Here is a 12,500-nt window from a genome sequence, read left to right as displayed (position 1 = left end):
TGCTCAGTTTGTGATAAAGGTTTTGCTTGTAAAGGAGAAGTGAAGAGACACATGATAATCCACACAGGAGAGAAACAATTTAATTGCTTAGTCTGTGATAAAGGTTTTGGTCAAAAAGCACACCTGAAGACACACATGATAGTCCACACAGGTGAGAAACAGTTTAATTGCTCAGTTTGTACTAAAGGTTTTGGCCAAAAAGGATCCTTGAAGACACACATGGTAGTCCACACAGGAGATAAACAATTTAATTGCGTAGTCTGTGGTAAAGGTTTTGGTTGTAAAGGATCCTTAAAGACACACATGATAGTCCACACAGGTGAGACACAATTTAATTGCTTAGTCTGTGGTAAAGGTTTTGGTCACCAAGGAAACCTGAAGAGACACTTGAAAATCCACCCAGTAAACATTTAATTCCGGGTTCCCACGGCCAGGGAAGGATTTGAGGATTTGTGAGTTAGTGTTTAATGTTAGTGTTGGATGTTTTTGTTTTTGTGCTTTGTTGTGCTGTGTTTATATCACCAATAAAAATAATGCAATAAAAAAGTTTGTGCTTCTCAGCTCTAATCTTATTTCATACGCTCTCTCTTCAAAAGTGTTTTGATTTTCATCATAATCTGGTCCATCACAGTCACTCATGTCAACCAACAATCTTCTATTATGAAAGGGAGCATGTGGGCAATGTTCATTGTGCATTGTGACATCACTGATGATGTCATAGTCATTGTGACATCATCAGTGATGTCATAAGAGCATTGCAATGTCATCAGTGATGCAAAGTTGTGACATCATCAGTGAAGTCATTGAAAAGTCCTTGGTTTTGATGTTATGTGTGGGAACCCTGTATGTATCACAAAAAACAAGGCTAGCTCGAACCCTAGCATAAGGCCAGTGCAGAAAAGCGTTGGTTGTAGCAGGCAGCGGCGTTGTTAAACATTTTGCTAAATATATAATTTGAGATTTTCCTTTTCTCGTTGTTTGTGCTGCAGATTTCTACTTCTACTTCAAAGAACTTAAAATACACATGTAGATTACTGTCAAAAGTGCCACAACAGGCAATTGTCAGACCAGACATTTTACATTCATCTTATTTTGAAAACACATTGACAGGAAGTCTTGTCCTGAGAGCAGCTACTACCATTTAGATACTGAGAAGAATGCTCTCAATGTTATTATTGTCATACAGAAACATCATTTGTATTGTATAGCTTCGTTTATTGTTTTTAATGGGCAAAATAATAACTTCTCAGTGGCTTCTGTCTGCCACAGATGTTCATATGCAGTCCTGTTTTATTGGCTTACTGGGAGCATGTCAAATATCACTAGAACATTATGAACATATATGTAATTTGTGTGTGTACATTTACATGTGTGATCCATTATCCACCTGTAATCACAATATTTCTGATTATATATTATGAATAGTTCAGCTATAATCAGCCAATGTTGACTACAATGTCTACATTTCAGCTGACAGCTGACCCCCCCTTCCCCCCCCCCACACACACACACACACACTCACACACACTCCCCCGGTATGTTCATTCCAGTCACTCAACCCCGTCGTCCTTGTCTGTCCTTCCCAATCGCATCGTACCGATGTCTCTTCTCCTTCCATCCTCGTCTCTGTCTGTCTGTCTGTGTGTCTGTCAGTGTGTGTGTCTGTGTGTCTGTCAGTGTGTCTGTCAGTGTGTCTGTGTGTCTGTGTGTCTGTCTGTGTGTCTCTCTGTCAGTGTGTCTGTGTGTCTCTCTGTCTGTGTGTCTGCCTCTTTATTTTAAACCCATCTCCTCTCTGCTTCTCCTCATCATATCTCTTCCTTCATGTCGTCTCTCCCTGGTCGTCTCCCTGCGCCTCCTCCCTGCGCCTCCCTCTTCCCACCACAGGGTGGCCGTGGCTCGTAAGCAGCTGCCTAATGGCTTCCAAACACACAAACACCATCAGTCATGAGAGAAGGAGCTTCGTCCTCCACCCCAAATCATTCATGCTCATTTTTCCAGCAAACACACAGCGAAACACTGGAGCGGCCATGATGGCTCCTCTCCTCTCTACGGACCTCTGACTCACTCCAGCTCTTTCTCTTCATCTCTCTGTCTCTTTTGCTCACTCTTCAGATTCTTGAGATTAGCGTGCTGCTTTCAGTAAAGTGCCAAAATCTCGCCATGGGGCAATCTCGCCCAATGCGTAAGTAACTTAAACCTGCATTATTTCGAATGGCCTACAGGGGGGGCTGCAAAAAGAAGTCATGTTACATGGAAGTGAATGGGAAAATGAGCCTACTTCTTACTTGAGTTAAACACTTTCCGAATGAGTTTATCGCCTCAATCGCTAGTTTCAAGTGTTCAATACAGCATGATGTTCATTTGGTAAATTATGGTCCCCATAAAATTTGGTCTATAAAATATAGACCAAATTTGGTCTATAAAATAGACCAGGTTTTACACAAAGTACCACCCAGGAATATAAATGTACTGTATGAGAGGGAGGGAGCCCTGCATACCACCAGTGGTACCCGTACCACAGGTTGAGAACCACTGAAATAGACAATAGAAAATATGTTTTGGGCCGTGATTGACAGGTCGCCTGTCCAGTGATCGTGCAGCTCCCACCATCACGGACCAATAGCAGGCCGCGCTCCAGCTCTTCTTGTCCAAATTTTCTGTCTCCAGATAATAACCAAGATGACCACAGTGAAAATGCCAACCTCATGGTTTCAAAACACAAGTCCAAAAACCAATGGGTGACGTCACGTTAGTTATAAATGTGTACTGTCTATGGTTTGTCCAAGGAAAACTCTTTTTATAAGGATTTTCCAAATTCGCCAATGGGGAAATGAATGGGGAATTTCACTCCCTAGGCCCCATGGCGAACCCGGAAGTGGGGCGTGACTTTGGTACTCCATAGAGACAGTCGGCATATGTGTGGGAACGCCCACAAAATGTTATACGGCTGGCGCGCGAGTGGGGTAAAAGTAAAACCGCCCATATATCTCAATGTCAGTCTTAGACCCTCTCTTTCTCCTGCAGGATGTGAAGTTGGAGTTGTAATTAGATTGCCTGCTTTGTGCTCTGCTGAGATGAGCTGTTTCCTCTGCTCATTATGTGGACAGTAAACCCTGCATGGATCCCTGTGGGCTCCTGCAGCTTGAACCCAGCCCCCTTTCACACCGGCCCAGCGACCCGGAAAAAAGCACACGGGTGTCGACTTGTCAGCGTGAAAGCGGGGCGGCGCGGTTGAGTCGACCCCCGCGAAACGACTCGGGTCGACGTCAGCGTTGAGAAGCGGGTCAAAAAGTCTTTGCTGCGCTCGGTGTGAAAGTTCAGCGCATCAATTCGCCTGCATGATAACGTGCGAGGACAAGAACAGTGACTTTACCGCGACGGCTCGGTCAGAACCCGCGGGGCTTGGTTCTGTTTGTTTGGGCCCGGCTGAGCAGGTGCCTGGCAACCGCTCTGATGAACCACTCCCCCCACTATCGCCTCCGGCTCTGATGAATGCCTTCCAGTCATCAACAACATTATGAACTAGTCTGCAGTCTGTAACGAACATGCGGCAGGATTAAGGAGCTAGTGCCTCCTACAGGCAGCCAGGGGAATAGTCCCGTCTCTTTTCACTCTCAGCTCTGGCGTGACGTTCCCGCCCCCTCGACGACGCCATAATCATCTCGCCCTCTTTAGCCACTCCCACTAAATCTCCATCCTCACGCCCCCATCTCTCTCTGTCACCCTCTCCCATCTCCCTCTTTACGCATCTCTGCTGCCGCTGCTCTGTGCCCACCGCAGCCCCGCCTCTCCGCCACCGCAGCCCCGCCTCTCCGCCACCAGGCCCCACTACTGCCTGTGGCGTGTAATTGACTTTCTCTCCCCGCGCTGCAGAAGCGGGCGGCCTGCGCCAGACTGGAGGTGACCCATTTCCCCGGGGCATTCTGCAGCCTCCTAATCAGCCAATCTCTGGGGCCGCTTCATTCACTCTGCAATTAGAGCGCCCCCCCCTCTGAGAGGGCTCCATCAATAGGCTGGCGGGCGGGCGGGCGGGATCAGCGGAGGACCAGAGAGCCGAGTTTCGCTCAGACACTTTCCTTTGGCTGTTTGAGTTCTGAACCCTCCATCTTTTATACCTCCCTCCCCTCTCTCTCTCTCTCTCTCTCTCTCCTCTCTCTCTCCTCTCCTCTCCTCTTCTCCCTCGTGGCAGGCTTCTTCCACTCACTGTATAATATGTACCACTTCCTACCGCTATGCAAAAGTGAAGCCAAAATATCTCGTTTCCGCGAGCTGCCATCTTGCTTGTGTGATGTCATTCGGAGGCGGAGTCTGCGCAATAGAGTTGGGCGGAGCCCCCCTCAGCCGTCCCGCCGTCTAACAGAGGTTTGAGAGTGGCTGTCACAGCTGTCAATCAGACGTTTTTATTTTAATATTGTCAAATAAACTCTTTAAAAACAAACATCAGAAAAATTAGCTCTTGAACAATGAAGCTACAGAAACCACCTTTGGGGGATATTTATTTGGCGTGTACTTAAATTTTGTTTTGTTTGTTTGGCTCATGTTCCGTCCGCCAACATGGAGTGGGCAGGATTTATTACCTATACTGAAGCCATCCACCAGGGGGCAATCAAGATGTTTTGTCTTCACTTTTTGGGAGCTGTCGTGACGTCCATATTTTATGCAGTCAGTGGTTTCATCAGATACCAGCGAGCAGGAGTTTCAGACTTCAGACGAGCAACAGACAGATTTACAGGGACGTCAGGAAGGCAGACAGGAGGGTAGGCGAGTAGAGAAACAGACAGGCAGGTGGGCAGGTAGCTAAGCAGACAGAGAGGGGAGGTACTCAAGGGAGAGATTAAAAAGAGCGACTTGAAGGAAAGTGGGGACGGGAGAGATCGGAGCAAGAGGACCGGCGTGTCTCCAGAGCCTCTCTGCTCATCGCGCTTTTAGGCGGATATTCGAGAGTATCCCCCCCCCCGTCGTCGTCTTGCGTGGAACACACTTGTGGCTTCGCCGCGGTCTTCAAGCCACGCGTGAATGCGAGCCTCATAGTGATTCCGCCTCAACCGAGAAAAGGTGCGCTCACCGCTCGTCTCGGGCCAGATGTGATCTCGTTGACGAGGTTTAAAATGCGTTATTTACGAAAGAGAGTAGAGGGGGGGAGGGATTTGGGGAAATGCAATCAGATATTCCCCTGGTTATTCTGATCCGTCAAGGAGGCGTTTGAGATGATGATGCACCATGATTAAATAACAGGCCTTGTCGGCGTCTCTCCCCCCTTCCCCCTCCTGCCGTCGAGCTGATTTGCTATGCGGGAGAGGCGGCGCTCTGGTCAGAGGATAACCATGTAATCAATGGAATGAGAAAGCCGCTCCTGGCTGTGAAGGTTAAGAGGGGGGTACTGGAAGCTCCAGCCCCCCTCTCTGTGTGCCACACGTACCTTCAAAACATCTCACACCATCTCCTCCTGAAGGTTAAGAGGGGGGTACTGGAGGCTGCAGCCCCTCTCTGTGGGCCACACGTACCTTCAACACAACATCTCACACCATCTCCTCCTGAAGGTTAAGAGGGGGGTACTGGAGGCTGCAGCCCCTCTCTGTGTGTCACACGTACCTTCAAAACAACATCTCACACCATCTCCTCCTGAAGGTTAAGAGGGGGGTACTGGAGGCTGCAGCTCCTCTCTGTGTGCCACACGTACCTTCAACACAACATCTCACACCATCTCTTCCTGAAGGTTAAGAGGGGGGTACTGGAGGCTGCAGCCCTCCTCTCTGTGGGCCACACGTACCTTCAAAACATCTCACACCATCTCCTCCTGAAGGTTAAGAGGGGGGTACTGGAAGCTCCAGCCCCCCTCTCTGTGTGCTACACGTACCTTCAAAACATCTCACACCATCTCCTCTAACTCACCTGTGTCTCTCTTCCTCTCAGCTCACTCCCTCCTACTCCCTCCGCCTCTATTCCATCTGACCCCCCCTCCTCTGCATTGTCTGCCTTTTTCTGTATCTCTGTCTAACACCATAGTCTCTCTCTCTCTCTCTCTCTCTCTTTTTCTCCCTCTCTTCCACTTTTCCCCAGTGTCGGCCACTGTCACCGTGGCAAAGAATGTGACCAATCGGAGCACGCTTCACAGCACTGGCTCCCCCCCCCTCCCCCCCCTTCCCCGCCTCCTCTTCCTCCCTTGCTTATTTCCTCCTTCCTTCTCTTCTCGTCCGTTCCGTCTCCTCGCCTCTCTCCTCTGCTCTTCCTCCCATCTGCCTCTCCTCCCCGCAACCTTTATCAACTCAATTCCTGTTGACGGAACGCGGTGCATTGTGGGAGACAGACGGCTGTCTAACAGGGTTAGCGTCGTGCGGCGTGGCTTAGCATCAGAGACGCTGCTAATCCTGTGTGTGTGTGCGTGTGCTTGTGTGTGTGTGTGTGTGTGTTTAGTGTGAATGTACCAGTATGAGCTGCAGAACTCCTACATGCACACACACACACACACACACACACACACACACACACACACACACACACACACACACACATACACACACACACACACACACACACACACACACACACACACATACACACAAACAAGCAGGCTCACATGCTTACTCTGGGTTTCTCAAAGGAGGGGGCGGCAGACGAGACATGTTTAGGTTCGCTGCCAAGAGAATATGATTTGCATGATTTACGCATATATTACCCCTGTGTGTATCCACATTCCACCCTGCTACTGTATTACTCATTTTTATATTGGGTTCAAAAGGACAGTTTGCCTGTCTATCCCCCACCAGAGATACCTACATCATAATCTGGCTGAAAGGGTAATAGCAGGGCCGATATAATCCCAATCTGGCTGTTATTAATAACGCCTTCTTTATGTGTTCCTCTCAGGTGCTGATATGTCTTCATGATGAGCGGCCTGGGGGACAACTCCATGGAGCCTCTGAGCTCGGAAAACCGGAAACGCAAGCTCTCCACTTGCGACACGCCTGGTCTGGGGTGAGTGACTGTGTGTGCGATCGGCCTGGTCTGGGGTGAGTGACTCTGTGTGCGATCGGCCTGGTCTGGGGTGAGTGACTCTGTGTGCGATCGGCCTGATCTGGGGGTGAGTGACTCTGTGTGCGATCAGCCTGGTCTGGGGGTGAGTGACTGTGTGTGCGATCGGCCTGGTCTGGGGGTGAGTGACTGTGTGTGCGATCGGCCTGGTCTGGGGGTGAGTGACTGTGTGTGCGATCGGCCTGGTCTGAGGGTGAGTGACTCTGTGTGCGATCGGCCTGGTCTGGGGGTGAGTGACTCTGTGTGCGATCGGCCTGGTCTGGGGTGAGTGACTCTGTGTGCGATCGGCCTGGTCTGGGGGTGAGTGACTCTGTGTGCGATCGGCCTGGTCTGGGGGTGAGTGACTCTGTGTGTGATCGGCCTGGTCTGGGGTGAGTGATCAGTACAAGAGAGGAAATGGAGGAAACTGGGCTACTGGGTCAGTGCTTTCTCCAGGCCGTCCGGTTCCTTCCTTGGTTTGTACAAAGTGACGGCCAAAGTGAAAACGTGACAGGCAGGGTATGGTCACGTGACAGGCAGGGTGTGGTCACGTGACAGGCAGGGGGGTGTGGTCACACTTTTTTTGTAGACATTTTTGTCTAAATTTTTTGTCATTAAAAAAGAGAGAGAGATTGTATGACATGTGCCTTTTCCAATAACACCCAGCTCTTAGATACAACTCTCAAACACTTGACAGAACATCGCATATTATGTAGCCTGTGTGCGCCGATCAAAATAACTATGAACTTTTCTACCAGATATCTTCATTTTGTTCTAGTTTTTAAAAAGCATGTGCTTTTTCCATCTACCTTGCAGCCACTTTGACTTTAAACCATTGATACCTGATGCAGCATTTGTGTGTGTGTATCCCTTTAAGACCGCAAACCACGTGACGTTAAAGGGATACACACACAAATGAGGGATATACACGCAAATGCTGCATCAGGTATCAATGGGTTAATGTAAAAAAAGGTGGATGTGTGTGATGGTGTCTGTAATCTCCTGCACGTCGCCCTCTGCAGGATGTGTGTGATGGTGTCTGTAATCTCCTGCACGTCGCCCTCTGCAGGTGCGAAAGGAGGCGGCGGGAGCAGGAGAGCAAGTACATCGAGGAGCTGGCGGAGCTGATCTCAGCCAACCTCAGCGACATCGACAGCTTCAACGTCAAGCCGGACAAATGTGCCATCCTTAAAGAGACAGTGCGCCAGATCCGCCAGATCAAAGAGCAGGGTGAGTGAGCAGGCGTCTGAGGGGAACTGGGGGGAAGGGGGGGGGGGGGGGGGGGGGGTCGCAATGCAGGTCCGCTGCAGATGGACTGGTGTGAAATGATTGGAGGAAATGTGGAACAGGGCGCCCCGGGGTAGTGCAGCGGTAGATTCCCTGCCTACCAACAGGAGGGTCGCAGGTTCGAGCCCCCGTGTTACCTCTGGCTTGGTCAGGCGTCTATACAGGCACAATTGGCCGTGTCTGTGGGTGGGAAGCCGGATTAAGGGGTATGTGCACTCGGTCAGGTGTTCAGGTGTTCAGGGGGGAGGAGGGGAACCGGGGGGAATAGCGGGATCCTCCTACGTCCTGCTGGTGAAACTCCTCGCTGCCAGGTGAAAAGAAGCGGCTGGTCACATGTATCGGAGGAAGCATGTGCTAGTCTACAACTCTCCCAGACTGGCAGAGGGGGCGGAGCCACGACCGGGACAGCAGGGGGGATTGGCCAAGTACAATTGGACAATCGAGGAGAAGACCGGAAGGGTGTTTGTTGGTGGCACCCAGAGCCGAGCCCTACACACACACACAGTGGCGTGCCTGACCAAGTTGGTGCCCTAGGCAAGATTTTTGCTGGTGCCCCCCCCCCCCAAAGAAAATATAATAAAAATTATATCGCAGCTAATTCCACCACAAATACTTATACAGTCACACATAAACTGTATAGCTTTATGCATTTGAAGTTTATTGGAAATGGGAGCAACGAACTAGTGCAAATATAAGAATTACAATATTAATAATATAAAATACAATAAAATACAGTAAAATACAATATTATATAAAGCAGTAAAACACCACCGCGCAGGGGGTGGGGTGGTATGGATTAGGGACCATGGTGAAAGTGCTGCAGCCCAGGCAGCCAGAAAGCCAGAATTAGAAAAATTATTTCACTATTATTTAAAGACTTAAGACGTTGTTGTGCTTATTTTTGGTATACTATTGCAAAATAATAGTAGGCCTATTATCATGAAAAAGTATTTGTTTAAAAAAAAAAAAAAAAAAAAAAAAAAACTCTCTCTGGCACCCCTAACGGCTCAAGCGCCCCTAGCATTTGCCTAGTTCGCCTAATGGATGGCACGCCACTGTCCACACACACACACACACACACACACACACACACACACACACACACACACACACACACACAGAGCCCAGGTGCAAGGACGAATCAGTCATTCATCTCCCACCCGTTTCACAGCCTCAACTGTTTATGTTTGGGAGGAAACATTGGCAGTGCTTTGTGAACCTGTCATTGGTGTGTGTTTGTGTGTGTGTGTTTGTGTTGTGTGTGTGTGTGTGTGTGTGTGTTTGTGTTGTGTGTGTGTGTGTGTGCGTGTGTGTGTGTGTGTGTGTGCGTGTGCGTGTGCACAGCTGTGTGCGTGTGCACAGCTGTGTGCGTGTGCACAGCTGTGTGCTGGCCTCACCAGGTTCTGCCTAATTAAAGTGTGCAGGTAATCACTCGCCCCTCCATTCTGCTGAACTGCCAAATGATGAGTTGTGTTCCAGCTGCTGTTGTCATGACTCTGTCTCCATCACGCTCACAGCAAACAACATGTCTGTGTTGTATTGAAATGACCACAGGGTGAGATAACCCTAACTCTCAAATCACAACGAACCAGTAGTGCAGATTACACAATGGATCCAACTCCTCGGTTCTGATCCGATGTGCATCATGTACCATACCATTGAAGGTGATCAGGGGGAGATAGGGCGGTGCTGGAGCTGGTTTGTTGTGCGTCTGCTGGGCTCAGTCAGTGTCTGCCACCTCGACAGGAAGGGGAAGAGGCTACAGCTGGTCCTGACTGGCTGCTGACAGGTTGCCATAGTTACAGGAACAGGAAGACAGAAATGACACGGGGGGGTTTAGACTGGTCTCTGTCTTTCTACCTGTAGGGCTGGGCGATATGGCCTCTAAAGAATATCGCGATGTTTTTCGGCTATATCGCGATACACGATATATCTCTCGATATTTTTGAAATCTCTCACAAATGCTCAATTTAACCCTTCAGGGTTCATACACATTTTGACCAAGGATTTCCATGACTTTTCCATAAGTTCTTAACCTGTATTTTATGCACACCTGGGGTAAAAAAGAAGAAGAAAGAAAGGGCAGATAGTGAGCAAAGATGGATGATTTAATATTCCATAGCTCTGACCTAAGCAAATCTGACATCACTATTCTGATTGTTTTAGTAAAGTGTATCACTCAATAGTCAATACAAAAAAGAATGGCTTTTATAGAACCGAAAGCCTAGCTGCTTAGTCTGCAGATAAAACATAAAAAATTACATTTAGACTCTTATTGACATGACGGCAACATATGTGCGCATTCGTTTTCCTTATAGATCATGACTGCCCTGCAGCTAGCTACGTTAGCTTGCATGTAACGTTATTAGCGTTAGTTGCTTTTGGAGACACGAGACACAAACCCTAGACGTTTCATTTTGAGTAATGCATGAGGTTCTCTATGGTTTACGCCAGTTCTGGGAGTATGAAGTGCTTTAAATGCGGGGATTTTGGTCACAATAAGCTTGTGGAGCGCTGAATGCTGAACTAGGTAGCCACAACCAGCTAGCTAACGTTAGCCCCGTTAGCCCCCACCACATCAGCTAACGTTAACACCAAACAAATCTGCTGGCTCCTCCCCACGTTTGGTTTAGCGTAACGCCAGCTCAGACTTTCCCCTAATCTCAGAAACCTTGCGGGACATGTATTGCAAATCGCAATAGTGGTTGTTTTGTTATAATTTGAAACTGTCAACAGCCACACTGGGGGCGGCCATGTTTCGCCAGTCTATGGTGCGGACGCGTGATTTCGAATCGCACATAGGTTAAGGACGGGTGTGTCTGACGCGGTTTGACGCGTTTGACGTATCCATGTGATTCCCCCTCCCTTTTGAGTGTGACAGAGCTCTCCCTTGAGAGAGAGAGCTGACAAGAGGAAACGTGAAGCGAGTCATGCCGGCGGCTTAAGTTAAACAATGCGTGACAATTATACTCGAATGTTCGCGATATAGTCATTTCTACATCTCACGTGGCACAAGCCGCGATACATCGAGTATATTCGATATATCGCCCAGCCCTATCTACCTGTCCCTCCTCTCCTCTCCTCTTCTCATGCTCACTCGCTCTGTCTGACATTCTTCATTTCACCCTCCTTTCACATCTCAATCTCACTTGGATTGAATGTGCTCGGCTCTGCTCTGTCCTCATTCCACCTCCTCCTCTTCCTCTCATTCCACCTCCTCCTCTTCCTCTCATTCCACCTCCTCCTCTTCCTCTCATTCCACCTCCTCCTCTTCCTCTCATCCCACCTCCTCCTCTTCCCTCTTTGTCTTTTGATTGTTTGTATTTCTTCTGTCTCATCTCATCTGTATTGCAGCATGATGAGTCGCAGCATCTTCAGGTTGCTCCCAGCAGCATCTTCACATATTGAGTCAACCGATGGAGCGCAGCCTCTCTCTCTCTCTCTCTCTCTCTCTCTCTCTCTCTCTCTCTCTCTGTCTGTCTGTCTCTCCCACACTCTGTCTCTTTCTGTCTCTTCACCTCCCCTCCCTCTCTCCCTCTCTCTCTCTCTGTCTGTCTCTCCCACACTCTGTCTCTTCACCCCCATCTCTCTCTCTCTCTCTCTCTCTCTCTCTCTCTCTCTCTCTCTCTCTGTCTGTCTGTCTCTCCCACACTGTCTCGTTCTGTCTCTTCACCCCCACCCTCTCTCTCTGTCTCTCTCTCTCTCTCTCTCTCTGTCTCTCTCTCTCTCTCTCTTTCCTTCTATCTCGTTCTGCCTACCTTCAGAGTGCCTGGCGGTAGGCAGGCAGCAGTGGCTGTTTTCTCTTCTTCTTTGTGTGGGTATCTGTGCCCCTTGGGAGCTAATCAGATAGAATGATTCCTGCAGCCTAGCAGCCCCTCCTCATCACCCCCCCCCCCCCCCACTCCCTCAACCCCCAGCCCCCCCCCCCCCCCCCCCCAGCCCCCCATCACCCACCCAGCCCCCCATCACCCCACCCCCTCCTCCTCAGACCGAGCCCTGCATTAATACAATGAGCACCATCCTCGTCCACAGCCCTGGTCCTCTCCCTCCCTCCCTCTCGCTCCCTCCCTCTCCCTCTCTCTCCCGCTCCCTCCCTCTCTCTCCTCCCTCTCTCTCCTCCCCCTCTCTCACCCTCTCTCTCCTCCCTCTCTCTCTTCCCCTCTCTCTCTCTCTCTCTCTCTCTCACTCATACCCATCCTCGC

The 12,500-nt window shown here is 49.4% G+C and overlaps 1 protein-coding gene across 1 annotated transcript in view; it reads left to right on the top strand.

Moving 5' to 3' along the window:
• LOC310781438 (nuclear receptor coactivator 3-like) overlaps positions 1–12,500 on the top strand; it is a 77,612-nt gene that overhangs the window by 47,437 nt on the left and 17,675 nt on the right. Inside the window, 2 exon segments of the mRNA XM_083642064.1 lie at positions 6,868–6,975; positions 8,081–8,241. Of these exon segments, the coding sequence (XP_083498190.1) occupies positions 6,884–6,975; positions 8,081–8,241 (253 nt within the window). The 5' untranslated portion in view covers positions 6,868–6,883.

This window comes from Poromitra crassiceps (assembly GCF_964638095.1).
Source record: "Poromitra crassiceps genome assembly, chromosome: 8".
Classification (NCBI taxonomy): Eukaryota; Metazoa; Chordata; class Actinopteri; order Beryciformes; family Melamphaidae; genus Poromitra; species Poromitra crassiceps.
The sequence above is the reverse complement of the archived record's forward strand: the minus strand, read 5'-3'. Positions and strand labels throughout refer to the sequence as shown.